At 35.9% G+C, this 17,585-nt stretch overlaps 2 protein-coding genes and 1 long non-coding RNA gene across 3 annotated transcripts; 2 read left to right on the top strand and 1 right to left on the bottom strand.

Moving 5' to 3' along the window:
• The first annotated feature begins 5,375 nt into the window (after positions 1-5,375).
• Positions 5,376-8,447, top strand: LOC113338122. The gene is made up of 2 exons (XR_003354625.1): positions 5,376-6,235; positions 6,600-8,447. It is a non-coding gene; the product is annotated as an uncharacterized LOC113338122 (long non-coding RNA).
• Positions 8,448-9,957: 1,510 nt separating this feature from the next.
• Positions 9,958-10,623, top strand: LOC113338014. Its single transcript, XM_026583539.1, has one exon. It carries the CDS (start codon positions 9,958-9,960, stop codon positions 10,621-10,623), a length of 666 nt encoding a protein of 221 aa, XP_026439324.1.
• A 3,950-nt stretch (positions 10,624-14,573) lies between these two features.
• LOC113338013 (F-box protein At3g07870-like) lies at positions 14,574-15,764 on the bottom strand. The gene has a single exon (XM_026583538.1). The coding sequence runs from the start codon at positions 15,762-15,764 to the stop codon at positions 14,574-14,576; it is 1,191 nt and encodes a 396-aa protein (XP_026439323.1).
• Between the last annotated feature and the right edge of the window lie 1,821 nt (positions 15,765-17,585).

The following is a 17,585-nucleotide window of genomic DNA, read 5'->3' as shown; positions in this document are numbered from 1 at the left end:
TCCTCTGTCAAGCAACCATTGAAAGTTTGAAGTTGATTTTAAAGCAAAAGCTCACATACTAACAGTATTTCTCCTGGTGGAACGTTTATTTAGGTTTTTAAGACTCATGAGGTTAGAGAAAAATTTTCTAGCTTTCTTGTTAAGATTACTAGCAACCTTAAATTTATTCCTGAAGAGCTTACAGGTATGTTGGTAATGATTGAAAGTATCACAAAACATAGAGGAGCCAACGGTTGTTGAAGTTACATTATTAGATTCTTTTGAACCAATCTGAGTTGCATCGGTTTTAATGAAGCCTAGGCCACGTATATTTCCATACTGACGATAATTATTTAGACATGAATTAAGAGAAACACTCGAATCCTTAGAGAGATTGGAAGATTCAACAGGGTTTGAAATTCCAAGAGTTTTAACGAGAGTATACTTGGAATGGTATGTATCTGCAATAATCTTTTTATTAATTTGAATATGTTCATCCAATTTATCCCGGATCCCTTTCAAATCTTCTCGAAGATCGAATCTTTAATGTTAGCTTCACAGTGAAGTCCATCGATTTTCCTTATCAATCGTTGTTTCTCATGACAAATATTTTGGATTATCTTCTTCAGATCACTACCAAAATCATCATCGATGGTTTTCATAACACACTCAGGATTTGGTATAAACTGAGTTGGTGACACGTTAACTGAGATTTTACTCATATCCATATAGTTAGATTACTTCAAACACATGCTTGTTAGGTCTTAAACGTGTTTTCTTTCTCTGACACCAATTGAAAACACGGGAGTACCAAAATACACCACAAAATATATCTTAAGCAATCTATATGGACAACCTTAAATACAATTCTGAGAGTTCAACTTAATGAATCTCCATCAAGGAATAATATTCAGAGTGATCTCTTTCTCTCACAATCATAAAGTTTACAGAGACTAATCTGTTACGTGTGAGAGTACTTGGATGATTTCAAAGATCAATTTCCCAAGTAATCAATCAAGTTGTATCCAAAAAACAAGGATGGATGTATCTACTATATATAATTGATTAACGTACAACCTGTGATATTTCAATTATAAAGATAAACAATATAATACGGAAAATAAAATAACATAGACACCAGAAGTTTTGTTAACAAGGAAATCGAAAATGCAGAAAAACCCCGAGACCTAGGCCAGATTGAACACCAAACTGCATTAAGCCGCTACAGACACTAGCCTACTACCAATTAACTTCAGACTAGAATGTAGTTGAGCCCTTTTAAGTATCACACCTATTAAGGTACAATCGCGCTCCTTACACCTCTTTAATCCTAGAAGGACTCTGCGCAATTGATTCCCATAATTGACGTCCTTTACAACCTAAGAGTTGCTTTAACTCAATTGAAGACTTTAAACCAATATGCGTCCCACAGATAATCCTATATGTGTGCTTACCCTTTTGATCGTAGATCAAGGTAATATTGGAAATCGTTAGAAATAGAGAAAGTCTAGCTAGCCTCAAAATTCGGACTTATGCAACCTAAAGTGCAGCCTAGATTGTTGACAACTTTGATTAGAAGTTTTCCTTTTAGAACTTGAACAATCTGATTGTTGACAATCTCTTAAAACGTGACCTTTAATTCCACAATAAAAACATCGTTTGTAATGATGTTTGTGATGTCGTGGAATACTATGATGTGAGCAGTTCATTTTGGAATTATCATAGACTACAGAAGCTTCTTTAGAAGATGAAAATTTCTTTCGAGAGACTTCAATGTCAACCTTTTTCCTTTTTGAGGAATAAGTTAAATCATACTTTTTGGATTTATCTGGATAGGATACTACCGGTTGATTTTATGACATTAAAGATTGATTTTCATCTTTTAGCCTTTTGACAAGTTCGGAAAATGTCTTAATCTTAGAATCATATGAGATTTTGAAGACATTGTATTTGTCTGAAGCTGATATTCTTAAAAGCTCAGTCCATTTTTATTGATCAATGATTTTAACTAAGATTCTCTTCTAAGAATTGAATCTTCAACGAAGATGTGATCTTGAGAGAGTCTAGTCCTCCTTTCAAGTTAGTTAAATCAAGAGCAAGTTGATCATTTTCATCTTTCGTACAACACATGTCGTCTAGAAGCTTTGATTCTCCTAGTGCAAGAGTAAGTTCAGTTGCACATGAGAAAAATTGTTCACTCAGTTCTTTTAGTTATTATGTTACTATATTCATGTAATCAACGTCTTTTCTATCATCGTGAAGATATTTTTCAGAGTGTGTATCATTGATTTTGAATCATTAATTTGGGAAGTTAGTTGTAATTGGTCACAAGCTACTTTTGGGAACCAAGGTATAACCGATCACAAGCTAACTCGGGAAGTAAGGTGTAACCAATCACAAGTTACGCCTGGGAAGCAACGTGTAGAACCAATCCCAAGGAGTAAAACCGATTTTCCAATATTCACATATCTCTTTATGTTAATTTGTGTGAAGATTGAAATTAGGGTTTGCTGAGAAACTTCTAGATGTCGACATTATTTGAACATATACATAACTCCCATCATTAATTGTTAGAAGATATTTCTTGATACTCAAAGTGATCTCATACTAAATATTGAAAAGCATTTAATTACGATTTTCATAATATATCTTTTAATTACAAGCAATTAAAGCATATTATATGGAAAATATTATTAGTTAATGTGCTACACTAATAATAAAAGTTTTCTGAGTGAGACTTCGAGAATATGGTTTGGTAATTAATTGGAAACAGGAAAACCGAAATTAGGTACTTTAATGAATATCTTGAGAATATTTTCGTTTTTGGAATTTCCTTGTTGTCCAAACAACCTTGGTCTATAAATACTTGAGTTTGCATTGCTTGCAAACTATCCTAAGAGCTAGGCAAACTTCATTCGTGTTGTTTCCAGTGGAGACGTCTATTTGGAGAGGAAAATACCCTAATTAGGAAAAATCTCTTACGACCGCTCGTTTAAAGTCTTTTGTGGGATCAATAATCTCTACGAGTACCGTTGGTGGGAAACTAAATAATTGAATTATTATTTTAGTTTTTGGTTATTGATTTGATTGACTAACGGTTGTTGAAACTTCGATTGCACCCAGTTTGTTTATTCTTGAGAACCTTCTCTTCTGATATAAGGCCCACTCAAATTAGATCAAAGTATCAACGGGATCTTTAGAACCATTTTCGGATCTAGAGACATCTTGTGATAATCCATTGTTAACAGACTCCATTCTATGTGTGATTGATCACAAGAGGATTCAAGTTGTATTGTGCAGGTTATAATTGAAGATAAACGAATATTTGAAGACGACAAAGATTTTCTTATTAGTTTTTGTATCTTGTGAATTTAGTGCACAAAATTTGATCGTCTGGGATCCAGCTAGAATCGTGTTTATCTTTGATAGACTTGATTGGCTAGTTGCGTGAGACATGCATCACTTTATAATTGCTCTTTTTGTGTTCTATATCGATTGATTGCAAATCTGAAAATATGGTTATTTCGGTAATCAAAGTTTAGATTGATTTAACCATACAAAGGAGTTTATTAGATTAAACGGAAGAACCTTTGTCAAATGACTCATAATATCTTATTACCAAGATTGAATAGAGTACTTACCAAACAACTTTATCCTTTACTGTTTGGAATACGATCAAAATGATTGGTGATTCACGTGCATGACTCTAGAAGTCGAAGGCGTAGGGATACTGAGGAAACTAAGTATCTAGTCTACCATATTGATTTGCGGTTTCCTAATTAACAAAATCCTTCTGTTCCATTTACTTTATTTACGCATTATAATTGTTACTATAATTACGTAAATTACACACGTACGTTAATCCAAGTCACTTTGATATCGATCCTATAGTGTTTCGGTTTTATACCGTACCTATTGTCAAGTGAACACTTTGTTGTTGTATTATCTTGATCTCGTATCCATAAACGATCATACAAAGTGTATACCAAATTGATCTCATACCGATTAAAAAGTGCGGTGCTATGATTTCTGATGCATCTTCTAGTCCACCATATTTTCATGAAGATGAAGACCACCGTGATGTGTTTAAACACCTCCTAAAATATAGGTGAGCTTTCAAACACCATTAAAACCGCTCAATTTATAGTACCGCACCATGTTTTAATCCTCACGTGTGGGTCAAACTCCGCCCAAAAATAGGATTTCAATTCCTCATTGTGACGTGCACTAAAAATCCTATTTTCTAGTGGTAGATTTATTCTTTTAGGATAACTATTTCTATACGTGATTGTGGATGCACTCCAAGAAAATCTAGCTATTGCTACACCGTATATTGCCACAACTTTAATATAGGTGTTGCAAAAACAAATTTCTAGTCACAGTTCTTTTCAGTTGCAGTTAAAAGTTATAAATTACTGCTGCAAAATGAAATTTTTGCCACACAATTATAGCAACAATACGAAAAGAGTGGCAAAAAAAGTATAATCTCTTGCTGCAGCAATAAAGATTGGGTGCCGCAATAGACTTCTTGCTACATAGGTTGTCGCGACACTAGTATGGATTTACGCCATAACCATTGGGTGTTGCAATATATTAAGTTTCTTGTAGTGATGCTATAACTAGGTTAGCTTTTATTTACTTTTCTTATGTTTGTACGAAGGAGTAAATCGACATCCTATAATACCTACTGCATGGTAGTCGAGTCGAAGATTGTCGATGACAACTACCACTCTGTTATAAATGCAATATGCATACATCTTAGGCTGTAAACATTGTGGAGCAAAAAAATTAAAAGGAAAATATTTGCAATTCTTCCCAACTTCCTCACAAAAATACTGTCTTAGGACCGCTGTCGGTCAAAGTCATGATATTATTATATGTCTTCTTTTAATGTATGCTCGACGCCTTCGTAGATACCTTTATCAATTTTCATACAAAACATAAGCCTCGTCTGGTTTATAACAAACATTGTCATTGATGGACAAAGGTTTATCGGGTGTTGTATTTGCCATCAACTAAATCGTACCTAAATATCAAATCATATTCGCTTTTGGTTGATATCGCCGAAATTAGTCTTTTTATTTATTATCAGATTTTTTTTTATTAGACCGACCGAGCGAAGTGAGGGATACTCTATATATGGTGATTTTGTGTCATTTTGAAGCATGACTTTTTTTTCAATTTGACACGAAAATATGGGAGTTGGTGTCTGTCTATTAATAAAAATCCCAAAATACATCTCAAAAAGGACGCATGCCTAGTTAATTTTTTCTTTTCTTTTAAACAGTATGTTTCGTAGATGAGCCGAAAAATGAAGGGTAATCGCGTAAATTTAGCGGAAAGAAAAAAGGACACAGAGGTTGGAGATCTTTTTATTGTTGAGGGTGTTTTTGTAAAAATCGAGGTAGAGGTCACGGGATTGAACCCGTCCACCTTCCAAATTTTAGTTTTTTCTTTTTTTCCTTCTTCTTCATTCTTTTTTCGATTTGGGTTCAGAAAACCAGAAAATCCCCATCTTTTTTCATCTCAGAAAATTCAGTCCACCACCATTACCTCCATCACCATCAGCACCGGTACCAGATTGTCCACCATCGTTTCCACCATACAGATTAACAGACACCAATTCCAACGCAACTCAATTTAATCGACCTAATTTCTATTTCAAATTACCTTTCAACAACTATGTTTAAGAGATTGGGTTTCAGATCTGTGATTAGGGGTTTTCCGGTAAGCATCAACGACATCAGTTCATGAAGTAGTGAGGTCGATTCTACATCAACTACAGTAGCAACAACAGTGGATTTAAAGTGTTTGTGGTGGTTCTTGCTCTTAATAACATAAAGTGTGAGAGCATGTGAGTTGTGAGTGTGTTGTGTGCACGTGTGCGAGTCTATTGAGAGTTTCAGAGATTGAGTAAAGTGTCGAGTCTATATAAGACTGAGTTCTATCTGTAACAAAGTATCTTTCTTCTATCAATGAAATTGATTAAACCGTAAGCAATTTAGACATGAGGATTCTCAATGTTACTATGGTATCAGACTCAGAAATCCATTTCTGAGGGTACCGATCCTAGCATGTTTCTTCATCAAAACTACCATTACTTCCATCTTCAACAATCATCACCCCCATTAATCCATCATCTTCTGCTGCTGCTACTGTAAACCGAAATTCGAAGCTTTATTTGATTGAATCATCTCAGATTTGCGACTAATTTGACGGGTCTATGTGTTTCTATCTACATCAACAGCATTAGTAGGTAATTTTCTTCATCCACCTCCATTAATGGTGTTTTCTGGTACGAATTAGGGTTTTGATTTGGTTTGATACCCCTGCTACGTCAACAAACAAGATTAAGCATGTATTTTAGATCTAAAACTCAGTTTTAGGGTTTGAGCTCTTGGTTTTTTCAATTTCCTGTTTGGTGTTTGGATTGAAATCTCTTACCTCATCAACTAAAATTGAGTCTCTGCTGGTAATCTCCAATTTCATGTTTAGATTACTTTAGATTTAATCTCATGTCTTCAATTTTTACATCACTTGCTCAACTACATCCAGTTTCATCTTCAACTGCTTTATACATCATAATTAACATGTATTTTGCATCTAATTTCTTCATCAAGATCTGCTGTTCTTGATTCCTGATGCCGAGATAGTCTGAGCGCGTTCTAGTCCGATACACCAAGGTCTAGTTAGGGCGAAAACTTAAAGTCGTTCCACCGATTGGATTCAGCAGAAGATTGAGAAGTTGTTGGTCTCATATCTTACTTCAAGGCAGTCCTCACATATGTGTTGAAGATTCTTGCGTTTTATTAATGGTGTTTCTGCAATTGAACATCGAATTGGAGTTGCTGAGTTACATTAAGTACAGATTGAAGTTCTTTTTGTTGAGCTTGTACGCATTCAGTATGCAACCTGGCTTTGAACTTGCATATGTCTTCAATGTGCAACCTGTAGTTGTTCTACTTTTCATGCTCTTTGAATAAAACAGTTGAAGTTCATCTTCAATGGTGCTTTTTACTTTTATTTCCTATGTGAGTGAATAATCCAAAGTGCTATGGCCTTCTGGAGAATAATCAAAGGATAATAATATAGTTGAAAACTTTGCTTCTTTCACGGTCCACTGCTGCAAAAACTGCCCAAGGGGAATACAAGTATGGCTTTGTGTATTTGCTTTATGATGCTCATGGTGCTGTGTTGCGCTTGTCATGAAACTGTGGTTTGGCTTTATCTCTTTCAGAAAATACCTACTGCTTCCCAAATATGCTGGTACATTTTTTCATTGCTATTGCATGATCTGTCTAATGCATCATCAACTGTACCAGTTACACCAACTCTTCCAGCTGCTCCTTGTATACAAGTGCTGAGTTTGATTGCTTATTGGTGTTTTCATTGATTTCGAGCATAGTTGTCATTATTTTTCAGTTGGTTATGAAGAAACCAACCATATCTTCTGCTTGGTCATATCTTCGGCATGGTGCAACTTTGGAAGTACATTCTTGCTAGCGTATTTGTTCATCTCTGCGACAAGGATTCTATTCTTGAAAATCTGCAAATAACTGGAATGATCCGATATTGCTGTTAGTACTTGCTGGTGAATGATTGAAGGAAGAACGGTATTCCTTTAAAATTGAGTTTGGCAGGGTGAAGAGACCTCAGTTGTGTATCCACATTACTGGCACAATGCAACCAGTGTGCAGGTTGTCTTATGGTTTTATTGCTTATTTTGGTACTACTGACTCGGTGAGTGTGTGCAGTTCTTGTGATACGAATGAGGCAAGTGCAGCTCTATAAATTGCTTATGGTTTACAATGTAAGGAGCACAGTTGCAACTTCTCAGCTGCTAAAGCTATCTTTTGTCATATTTCCTGCTAGAAGTTGCTGCCATGTACAACTTCATCTTGTAGAGCTCCTGGTTCTTGGGAATGTTGATTTATCACTGTCACTGTTCCTGCATCAACGACTCCAGCAGCTACTGCCAATATAGATAACAAACTTCTATTCCCTGCGAAAGTTTTCTACTGCAACTACTACTGCCACAACTGAGTGTGATACTGTTTTTCAAGATATGCAACAACTCTGTCCTACTGTGCAAGGTCATTTCTCAGACTCCCCCCCTTTATGCTTTCACTGCACCATTGGAAACTGTTGTTGTTACTTCCATCACTGCATCAACTATTGAACAAGCTGCTGTTGTGCTTCTCCTTTGTCATTTGGTCTTCATACTTCTAGTGCAGATAGAGGGTATATGCTGGTTTGTGTGAGAGCATGTGAGTTGTAAGTGCAATCTCAAGTTGGCTTAACATTCCACTTGAGAGCATGTGAGTTGTGAGTGTGTTGTGTGAACGTGTGCGAGTCTATTGAGAGTTTCAGAGATTGAGTAAAGTGTCAAGTCTATATAAGACTGAGTTCTATCTGTAACAAAGTATCTTTCTTCTGTCAATCAAATTGATTAAACCGTAAGCAATGTAGACATGAGGATTCTCAATGTTACTAGCTGTCGATTCAAACAACATCATCTCAAGCAACAGTGATGTAAGAGGTACCAACATCAATTTTCTACACAGTACAAGAGCAACAAATTGGGGGTCTTTACAGTCATAGGTACAATTCGAGGGGTTCTTCATGAGATCTATAATGAATATTGTTTGAATTTGATTTTGGGGATTAATGGTAGCAGTGATGGCATCGTACCCAGTAACATGAACAAGACTGGGGTTTTCGATTAGGTCTTGAAATTGGGCATAAATGGAGTTTTTCTACAAAAATTGATTTGCGGGGTAAGAAAGTTAATTTTTTGGATTTGCGAGAAGCTTGGAGTCTGGTTCAGCAAAAGGTCGAGCAAGAAGGTTAAGAAAGTTAATTTTTTGGATTTGCGAGAAGCTTGGAGTCTGGTTCAGCAAAAGGTCGAGCAAGAAGGTCTAAGATGACATCAAGATGTACCTGAGGTTGTCTAAAAAGTCATATAAGAATGTTGATTTTTTTATATTCTTGTTAAAAAAAAAGGTAACAACAAATAAGGGCAGTGGTGGTGGTATTCGAAATGCTGTCAACTTACATTATTATTTCTTATGTTGTTGTTTGTTTTCATTGTTTTATGGTTAAGATTTGGAGCTAAGAGAATTGAAGCGGGCATTGGTTGTCGAGTTTTGAGTCACGTTTTCACTAGATTTCTTCGGTCGGCCGTCCCATCGTATCAGCGGTCATCTAGTTTTATTTTAACCAGGGTGTTTGGATATATCTGGAAAATTTATTTTTCGAAAAGCCAACAATTAATTTGGCGATGAAGTGACTTCCGATCCAAAGCCAAAAAGGTAACCTTTTGTAAAGTTTACTTGTACCTTTAGTATCCAAACACGTGAACATGAATAACTATATTTCTTTGTAATTTATTTTTTTTATTTTTCAATGAGGTAGAATCCCCTCAGACTATCTCACATATTGGATGTCATTTTTACGAATAAAAACTAAATAGTAACAGATTTGAAGCTAAATTTTTTGGAATATGTTTCTCTTGCAAATTTTGATATACCTACCGAAATTCAAAAATATATAACACCATCATCTTCCGATGTTAATTTCAACGTCCAAAAATCCGTCGATGTTCAACGATTAAAGTAGTAGCAGGTGATATTATACATTTCGGAATGCACCAATTTTTGAAAAGAACATAAAGTTATGTAAGAAAAACATATTCTTCAAATATTAAATTAATCATTTGATTTTTATTCACAAAAATAACGTTCAATAGTCGGATGGTTTGAAAATAAAAGTGAGGGGATCCTTCCTCTTCTTCAATAATACTACTCTATAAGATCGGGACAAACCGTTGACCCTTGTACCGAGTTAACCCGCTACTAATACCCCCAAATCCTCATTCCCCTATAATTCAGCTTTCCTCTCTCGTTTCATTCTAAATCTCATCCAATTCCCATTTCCTCTCTGCTGCTGCAAAAAAATAAATAAATCTCTCTCTCTCTAATGGCGTCTGGTTCTTCTCACAATCTCCTCTTCCTTTCTCTCATCATCCTATCTCTCACAATCGGAGCTTATGCAAGACCAGGCGTTCATTTCCATCCTTGCAAAACCTTTTTCATCTCATCCTTCACAATCTCAACATTCAAACCCACCCAATTCGAAAACCCTAATTTCCCAAATCAAAACCCAACAGATTTCGTAACAATCTTCACTGAAATCAATCGATTCAATCCTCACCACCACCAATTACAACAACCGCAATTACCAGATTTACCTCAACAGCCATTCGAGATCTTCGTTCAGCGTCAACCAGATTTTGAGTTTTCTAGAAGAATTCCAAGAATTCACCGTAGATTCCATAACCACAACCATAAAAGTTTTGATGAAACGTTTGGTGTGAGTTCTCTTCGTGAGAGGACTAAGGATATTCTTAGCGTTGTGATGGCTCTTCTTTTTGGAGCTGGTTGTGGTGCTTTGACGGCTGCTACTATGTATTTGGCTTGGTCTTTGATTACAAACAGGTATGAATTTGTTAGATCTGAAGAAAGTGATGATGATGATAGTGATTTTGAATATGAAAGTCCTAAGAAGATGGGTTATGTTAAGATCTCTTCAGATTCGGCTCCTGTTCAAGCAGTTCAGGTTCCTGCGCCTAAAGAAGTGTTGTAAGGAGGTAATTAAGGTTAGGGTTTATTAAGAAATGGTGGTGTAGATATATTAGTAATACAAAATACAATATGAATCTGGGTTTAAATTCCCTATGAATTCTATGTTTTCTTTTTTCTTAAATTTGTATGTGTTTGTGGATGAAAACCTGTTTACTAGTAATGCAAACCTTCATTGTGTTGTTGATGTTTCTTATGTGTTGTGAATTTTCTTTAATGTTCTAGGGATTCTGCTTGAAAATTCATGTTAGCTAGGTGTGTCAGGTTTAATTTTCTGTATGCTTGGTAAATTATGTAGTGTCCTGTTGCTCCTTACTGAGTGTTGCAAGCAATGCAAAGCATGAAACTCTTGTGTTTGCGCCCAATGATGTGGATTAGCCAATTAGGTGATGCCAAAAGGATTATGATTAATTTGTCTTGATAATGGTGTGGATCAAGTATGGAAGTCTTTGAATGGTGATTGTGTTATAGTCATAAATTACAGATGTTTGTTTTGTCTGATACCTTTTTGGATAGATTTTCTGAAATTTGTGTATATACTTCACATGATGTCAAGTTTCTAGAAATATTGCTGTGAAGATGTGGTTCAGTTATTCAGTAGGTTTAAAGATACGGATGGATTTATCTGTTAGGTATTCAGAAAAGAGCGTTTAGTGACTAGTCAGGCCATCTATATTAGAATGCCTTTCATGAAATTTGTTTTAGCTTGGACTCATCTTATGTTATGCATAAACGCTGGACTCATCTTATGTTATGCATAAACGCTGGACTCATCTTATGTTATGCATAAACGCTGTAGACTGAGCTATAATGGTTGTTTGATGAGTAGTTTTCTTCGATTTCGCCATTACCTTTGTATTCTCCTCTCTTGTTTTCATTTTTGCACATCTAATATTCAATGCTCTAGTATTTTTCTGTTATTGGACTCCGACCAATAGGGTTGAGTCCGACTGTTACCAAATGAAAGAGGCTTTGGCTTCTTGTATTTCTTTAGTTGCCTAAGGTCAAAGGAGAACTTAGAGGTAGTTGAACAAATCATCTAATGTAGTCTTCTCAAGCTTGTCTAGTGTCAAACCATGATAGTAATGTCAGTATCGTTCTTGATTGTCTGAAGAATTTTGCTTACTCCAGAAATTTGTTACTTACTTTTTAGATACTGAAGTGCTTTGAAATTAGTTAGTCTGGTTTTTATTGTTCGCCCTAGAAATGAAACTGAGCAACCCATACCTCCAGGAGACCCCAGCTGCTATGTTAAATCCTTTTCCATCTTGAAATGTTCCAAGAAACACTGGTTTGGAGTGCAGAAAATTCATATGAATGAAAGATAGGATGCAATGAATTAGGTTGTAAAGATGCAGTTGTACTAATTTTTGTTGCAAGTGTTTGGTCATTACACTAGTGATTCATGAGCATGTATGTTTGAAGCTTCACTGCGGAGTTTTTTTTTTTGCTCAAAATTTGTGCGACTTACAAGATGGGTTTGGCTACTCTGCAAAGTAGCTTCAGAGACAACATTGGTGCACATGAATACGTATAACCTTACATTGAAGCTATTCCATCTTCCTTTAAAGTTGACCAGCAATAACAAGAAGTGAAGATCTGTAAAGAATAGTCCAGTAACTCCAGATCCATGTGAAATTTGGAGCAATTAGGAGCATATAGCCTGATCCTGTCTTTCTGCCTAACCAGTTCCGAGTAAAAACATAGATAAGGTGCAGCAAACGTCCAAGTGTTCCAGAAAAATTTATAAGCACATAACTTACAAAATTTAGAATTCAACATGCTTCATTAAGTTGGCACTGTGAAGTAGCTGATGGAATGTACCCATAATTCCTTCACTATCAGGTGAGCCTACGCCTAACAGTAGAACAAGTAAACAGACGCAGGTTCTCCAAAACCTTCGCATTAAACTTGAGTTCATTATCACATCAAACTCGAGGTGAGGCAACATCTGCCAATCCTGCTATCCGGTAATCTCCAACGTCTGCCAAATTCGACTATATCCGGGAAACACAACCGTTGATCGCTTGGTCAAAACACTACATAAGTTTGATGCGTCCCTAAAGATGTGTATAACTACAGAAGTTGTAACAGCGCCTGCAATGCCTGATAGTAAGCAAATGTACAACAACTTATTACTCTCGATTAACTTATTGCTTAAACTACAGTCCCTCCCAAATCAAAATTGCTCCCTAAACTGTATCTATAACAAGTAGAGGTAGAGGAGTGGGAGACGAGGATGTTTATTCATTCCTAAGCAAATTGGAGCCTTGTCTTTTGATTTGTTGTGTTCCAGTTCCACCGGAATGAGCTTCACTCATGAATCATTACATCTCTGGATTTTTTTGAGGCCTGATCCAACGCAGAGAGAGCAATATGCAAGCCCGTTTCATCCTGCACCTCAGACTGTTGAGTGAATCTCCAACACTTCGTGTCAAATAAGAACCTGTTTTAGGGCATACGTGGAGGCATAACAAATAAAGATAAAAGCATAAATATTAATTTAAAATAATTTTTATCTTATTGGATGGATATTATTACATGAAACTAGTTGGAAGCCGAACAAGCTAAGTTCCAACGAAATACTATTACATTAATTGAACAGATTGCTGTGCAAACCTACCAGCGAGCCTCATGGGTAACCTAGCCAAGGGAGCCGAAACGGCGGGAGGGGGCTGAGATTGTGTTACAAGGTGGCAAACTAACACTACCTTCCATGTTAATTCCTGCAATATTACGCCATTGAGGACTCCAACTCGGGGCCACCTGGAGCGCATTAAACTTTGAGGAACGGGGATGACCAACTGAGCTAGGGGCCCGTTCTAGCTCTTTTTCTATATTAAATTTCTTAATTTCTTTTTTTTTTTTTAATTTTTTTTGTGTTATTAATTTTGTCGTCCGAACTTCCAGGTATTTTCATATATGAAGAATGTGAGCAGTTCGGCTGATAACTTGTCAGCTAAAGGCCTAGTTAGCAATTCGGGATTCGGCAAACGTACGGAACGGCAAACGTACGAGTATTATACGGTTTTGTAAAATCCAGATTCGGTCCAAAATTCGGTCAACGGGACGTGATTCGTCAGTAATTCGGAACGGCATACGTACGTGTATAATTCGATTTATAAATGTGAGTTCGGCTCTGAAAATTCGGTATCTATATATAACAAATAATTTGTATTTATAAGGTCATAGACCAATTTTTATGCATATGTGTGAGTTATTTAAAGAAAAAATAAACTTAATATGATGATATTAATAATATATACAACATTAGTTTTCCAAGAGGACGTCGTATGGTGGTTTAGATGCTTGGTTAGTGAGTTTGAGATCTCTCTCATCTTCACCTTCAAATCTCTTCAGTCGTTTTTGTTTCATAAAAATTACAACACGTCTAATATTCGGTCGTGTATGCTCGGAAGGCAGTAAAGCCCAAAAAGTGGAGTCTTTGAAAAGTAAAAGCTAAAGAATTTATGGCGAATTAAGCGGACGTATCATTCGGAATACGTAAAATTCGTGAACGGTTCGCGAATAATCCGGGAATGCCACATAATACGCGACTTGGGTTCAGAGTTGCAAACGTACGCGAATAAAACGGTAAAATTCGTGATACGGAAAAATTCGCGAATGATTCGTGAATCATTCGCGAACTTACTAACTAGGGTTAAAGGTAGGATGGTATTTGGGTTGGTTGGTCGAGTTAGAAGACTTGGACCAGCCAGCACGAGTGTAAATCTAAAATCTTGTGGCTTATTAATGATTCGTTTTGAGTTGAATGCGTGTATTCTAATGACAGAGCAAACGAAAAAATAAATAAAATAATGAAACATGTAAAATCAACAAACTGCCAACTCATTAACCAATCAAGAAAGAAAATATGCAATTAACAACAAGTCTGTCTCTTAGTTCTTCCCTCTGGAACTTGAAAAATTATGAGTACCAGAAAGAACATATCCATTATCTTATCCTTTCTCGATTCTTTTTTTCCTTCTTTTGATGTGTTCTACTCTTAAACTTTTCACCTAGAGCTTTCATCGAAATAAGGCTGTTCATGTGTGGGATTCCTTGAAACAAACCCATCCTATTTTGATCTTCTCCCACAACTTCATTTAAGCTTTCGGTTTTCTTGTCATAACAATAAATAGCTGAATCATGTATCCACAACAAAACCTGGTGCTTCTTCGTGAGAGCGAAAGGTTCGTACAAATAATGCTTCGTGTGGAGGAGTGAACATGGTATACGAAACTCCAGACTCCAACTCCAAGATTGGTACCTCTCTTCTTTATCACCGTGGACATCCGTTTTTTTCTCCTTATTTTTGAATGACCATATGTCTATAGGCTCATAGGGCTCTGAATGAACAAGACATAAATCCCCTCCCAACACCTTGACGTGGTATGTGGCCTTTTTGTTACCGTTGAAACATGGTGGTAACGTTGGGAGCCATCGAAACTCTTCATCTGCCAAATCAAAAGCCACTATTCTTTTCTGCTTGTAGTCTAGCCAATAGAGTGATCCATTCGCAAGGACACCACTCCTTGAGAAGTCATAGGTGACTTCTCCTATGCTTCTCCATCCAGTACCGCTCCCAAGTGTATATACCTCGACGGATCCTAGGGTGATTGGGACTCCTTGAGAATCATGTGATCTTGGATAATGGATTCGAATGACCTTGTACTTGTCAATCAAAGGATGGTAGCCAAATCCACTCTTTACATAACCATTCTTATGATTTAATAACCGGGGAAGGTTAATATATTCGGTAGTGATAGGATTGCAGATGTAGACAGGATCATCGATTTTGTTATGGGGTATACAAAAGCAAACCAAACCATTGCAAGCACCAATCATCATATCCACTAACACGCATGATCGCTTATTAATGGCCGGATGATTGATCTTTGTAAGGTTTTGATATGTAAACTCCTCCCCACTGGAGCGGCTCATGCTAAAAATTTCCTCATAATCTCCAAAGTGAAGCTGTAGGTTTCTGTCACGGAGAGATGGTTCAATCAAGAAAAGAAGACCCACTTTTTGAAGCGAGAGAAGATTCTCCCAATTTTTGCAAACAAGTTTGCACTTCAAAAGTTGCAAGGGAGGAAGACGTGAAAAGATTTCTAATCTCATATCATCATTAAGATTCTCCATCAATGTGAGACAAGACCTGACTTCAAATTTGTGAGAACTTTATTTCCTTACTTCCTACCAAACGATATATCAGAGAAAAGAAATCCCAGTAAAGCAGTCAAAACAAAATTTCAGTCCTTAATGTTAGACCCATGAACGTGAATATTGACGCTGCCTCTATGTATATATATATATACGCCGAGAGACGCAAAAAGACGTACTTTTGTTATCACAAACAAACTAGGATTAAGAAATCTATTAATACTAAACTTGGTTCACCAATTCCATCTACAATTACAAATACAATGGTATAGTTATGCACCAACCATCGGAGTAATGGTCCTAAAGCTACGGTATTATGCATGAACATCTGAATTCAAATCATGTTAAAAAATATTGTATACATGTGTTACGTATCGGGCATCTTTTTCTTTGAACTATATTTTTGATTTGGTAAAGCTCGGCTTCGGCTTCGCCTTGCCTCGCCCAGTCCCGATATGATTTGGTAAAACTCGCCCGTCCCGCTTTGATATGGTAAAGAGATTTTCCCATCCTGCATGAACATGATTGACGTTTTTATATATAGTCTTGGAAGAGTATACGTAGATTTTTAGAAAACTTTAGAATTAGACAAACATAAATGAAAAGACGCCAAAATGTCAAGACCCACGCGATATGATTTATTCTAAAAAAAACATATTGTGTATTTATGGCACTTGAGAATATAGGGCCACAAGCTGTATATACTAATATTAGTAGAACTTTGATAAGCCTTTGTCAATCAGTAAACAAATGAAACAAATGAAAGACTTGAAATTTATAGTTTATAATGTCTCGGCACTCTAAATAGCAATTTCACAGATTTATCATGTAAATTAACACGGGATAGCAATAACACTCTCGAGGATATATCAAGATCAACCATAAATGCTACAAAATTTTAACAAACACGTTAAATATCGACGATTTTTTTTTGAGTGGGAACCATCACGTATAATTTTGAAAATTAAAAAGAAAATTTGAAAGTAAAATCAGTGAGTTGAATACAAAAATCACCTGAATTGAGAGATCGTTTCATGAGTGGCTATTAGGGTTTCCCCATAACTTAGCTTGGATGAACAAATACGTCTGTAAATTTCAACAATCCTACAAAATAATAGAACATACATAGTTATCAAAAAAAAAAATAGAATAAATGCAATCAGAATAAAAACTAAATCAAGACTGTGATAAAAAATAACTATCTATAAAACAAATCTATTTGTACGTATTACCACAGATTGATAATAACCTAACCTGATTGATATGATGTTTTACTGAATTTTATTTCCACTACTCATTCCATCAGGAAGCTAAACCTGCTGCAAAGCCTGCTTCAAAAAAGAAAAGTAGCTCTAATGAAAGTTCTGATGAAGAACCTGCTAAACCTGCTGCAGTGAAAAAATATTTATTGAAAAGAGCTGGAATAATTAATTTACAATATAATTCTGATATTCTACTTATAGGATTGATGTTTATTCATTTCGCACTAAATTTTTGCTTTCATACCCACATGCAGAGACAAATTTGTGATGTTCCAAGACAGATTTGGCATAACACCGACTAAAATATGATGTTAGTAATAAAATTGTTGTCGAAGTTTATCTCTAGGTGCTGTAGATTTCGAATTTACATGAAGAAAAAATTAATTTGACAATAGACACAACATATATTTTGTGACATTAATTTGACAATATTTTTGCTTTCAAAATAATTTGTGATGTCCCTGCTGTGTATATTTATGTCATTGGTGATACTTTTGCTGACTATTTGTTTCCAATTTTATGCAGTCCATACTCTTTC

This window comes from Papaver somniferum, unplaced genomic scaffold (genome assembly GCF_003573695.1).
Source record: "Papaver somniferum cultivar HN1 unplaced genomic scaffold, ASM357369v1 unplaced-scaffold_18, whole genome shotgun sequence".
NCBI lineage: Eukaryota > Viridiplantae > Streptophyta > Magnoliopsida > Ranunculales > Papaveraceae > Papaver > Papaver somniferum.
This window is presented reverse-complemented; position numbering and strand designations above follow the sequence as displayed.

Excerpts from the sequence above, each read along its gene's own strand:
- LOC113338013 (XM_026583538.1), bottom strand. The coding sequence starts at position 15,764 with ATGGAGAATCTTAATGATGATATGAGATTAGAAATCTTTTCACGTCTT.
- LOC113338014 (XM_026583539.1), top strand. The coding sequence starts at position 9,958 with ATGGCGTCTGGTTCTTCTCACAATCTCCTCTTCCTTTCTCTCATCATC.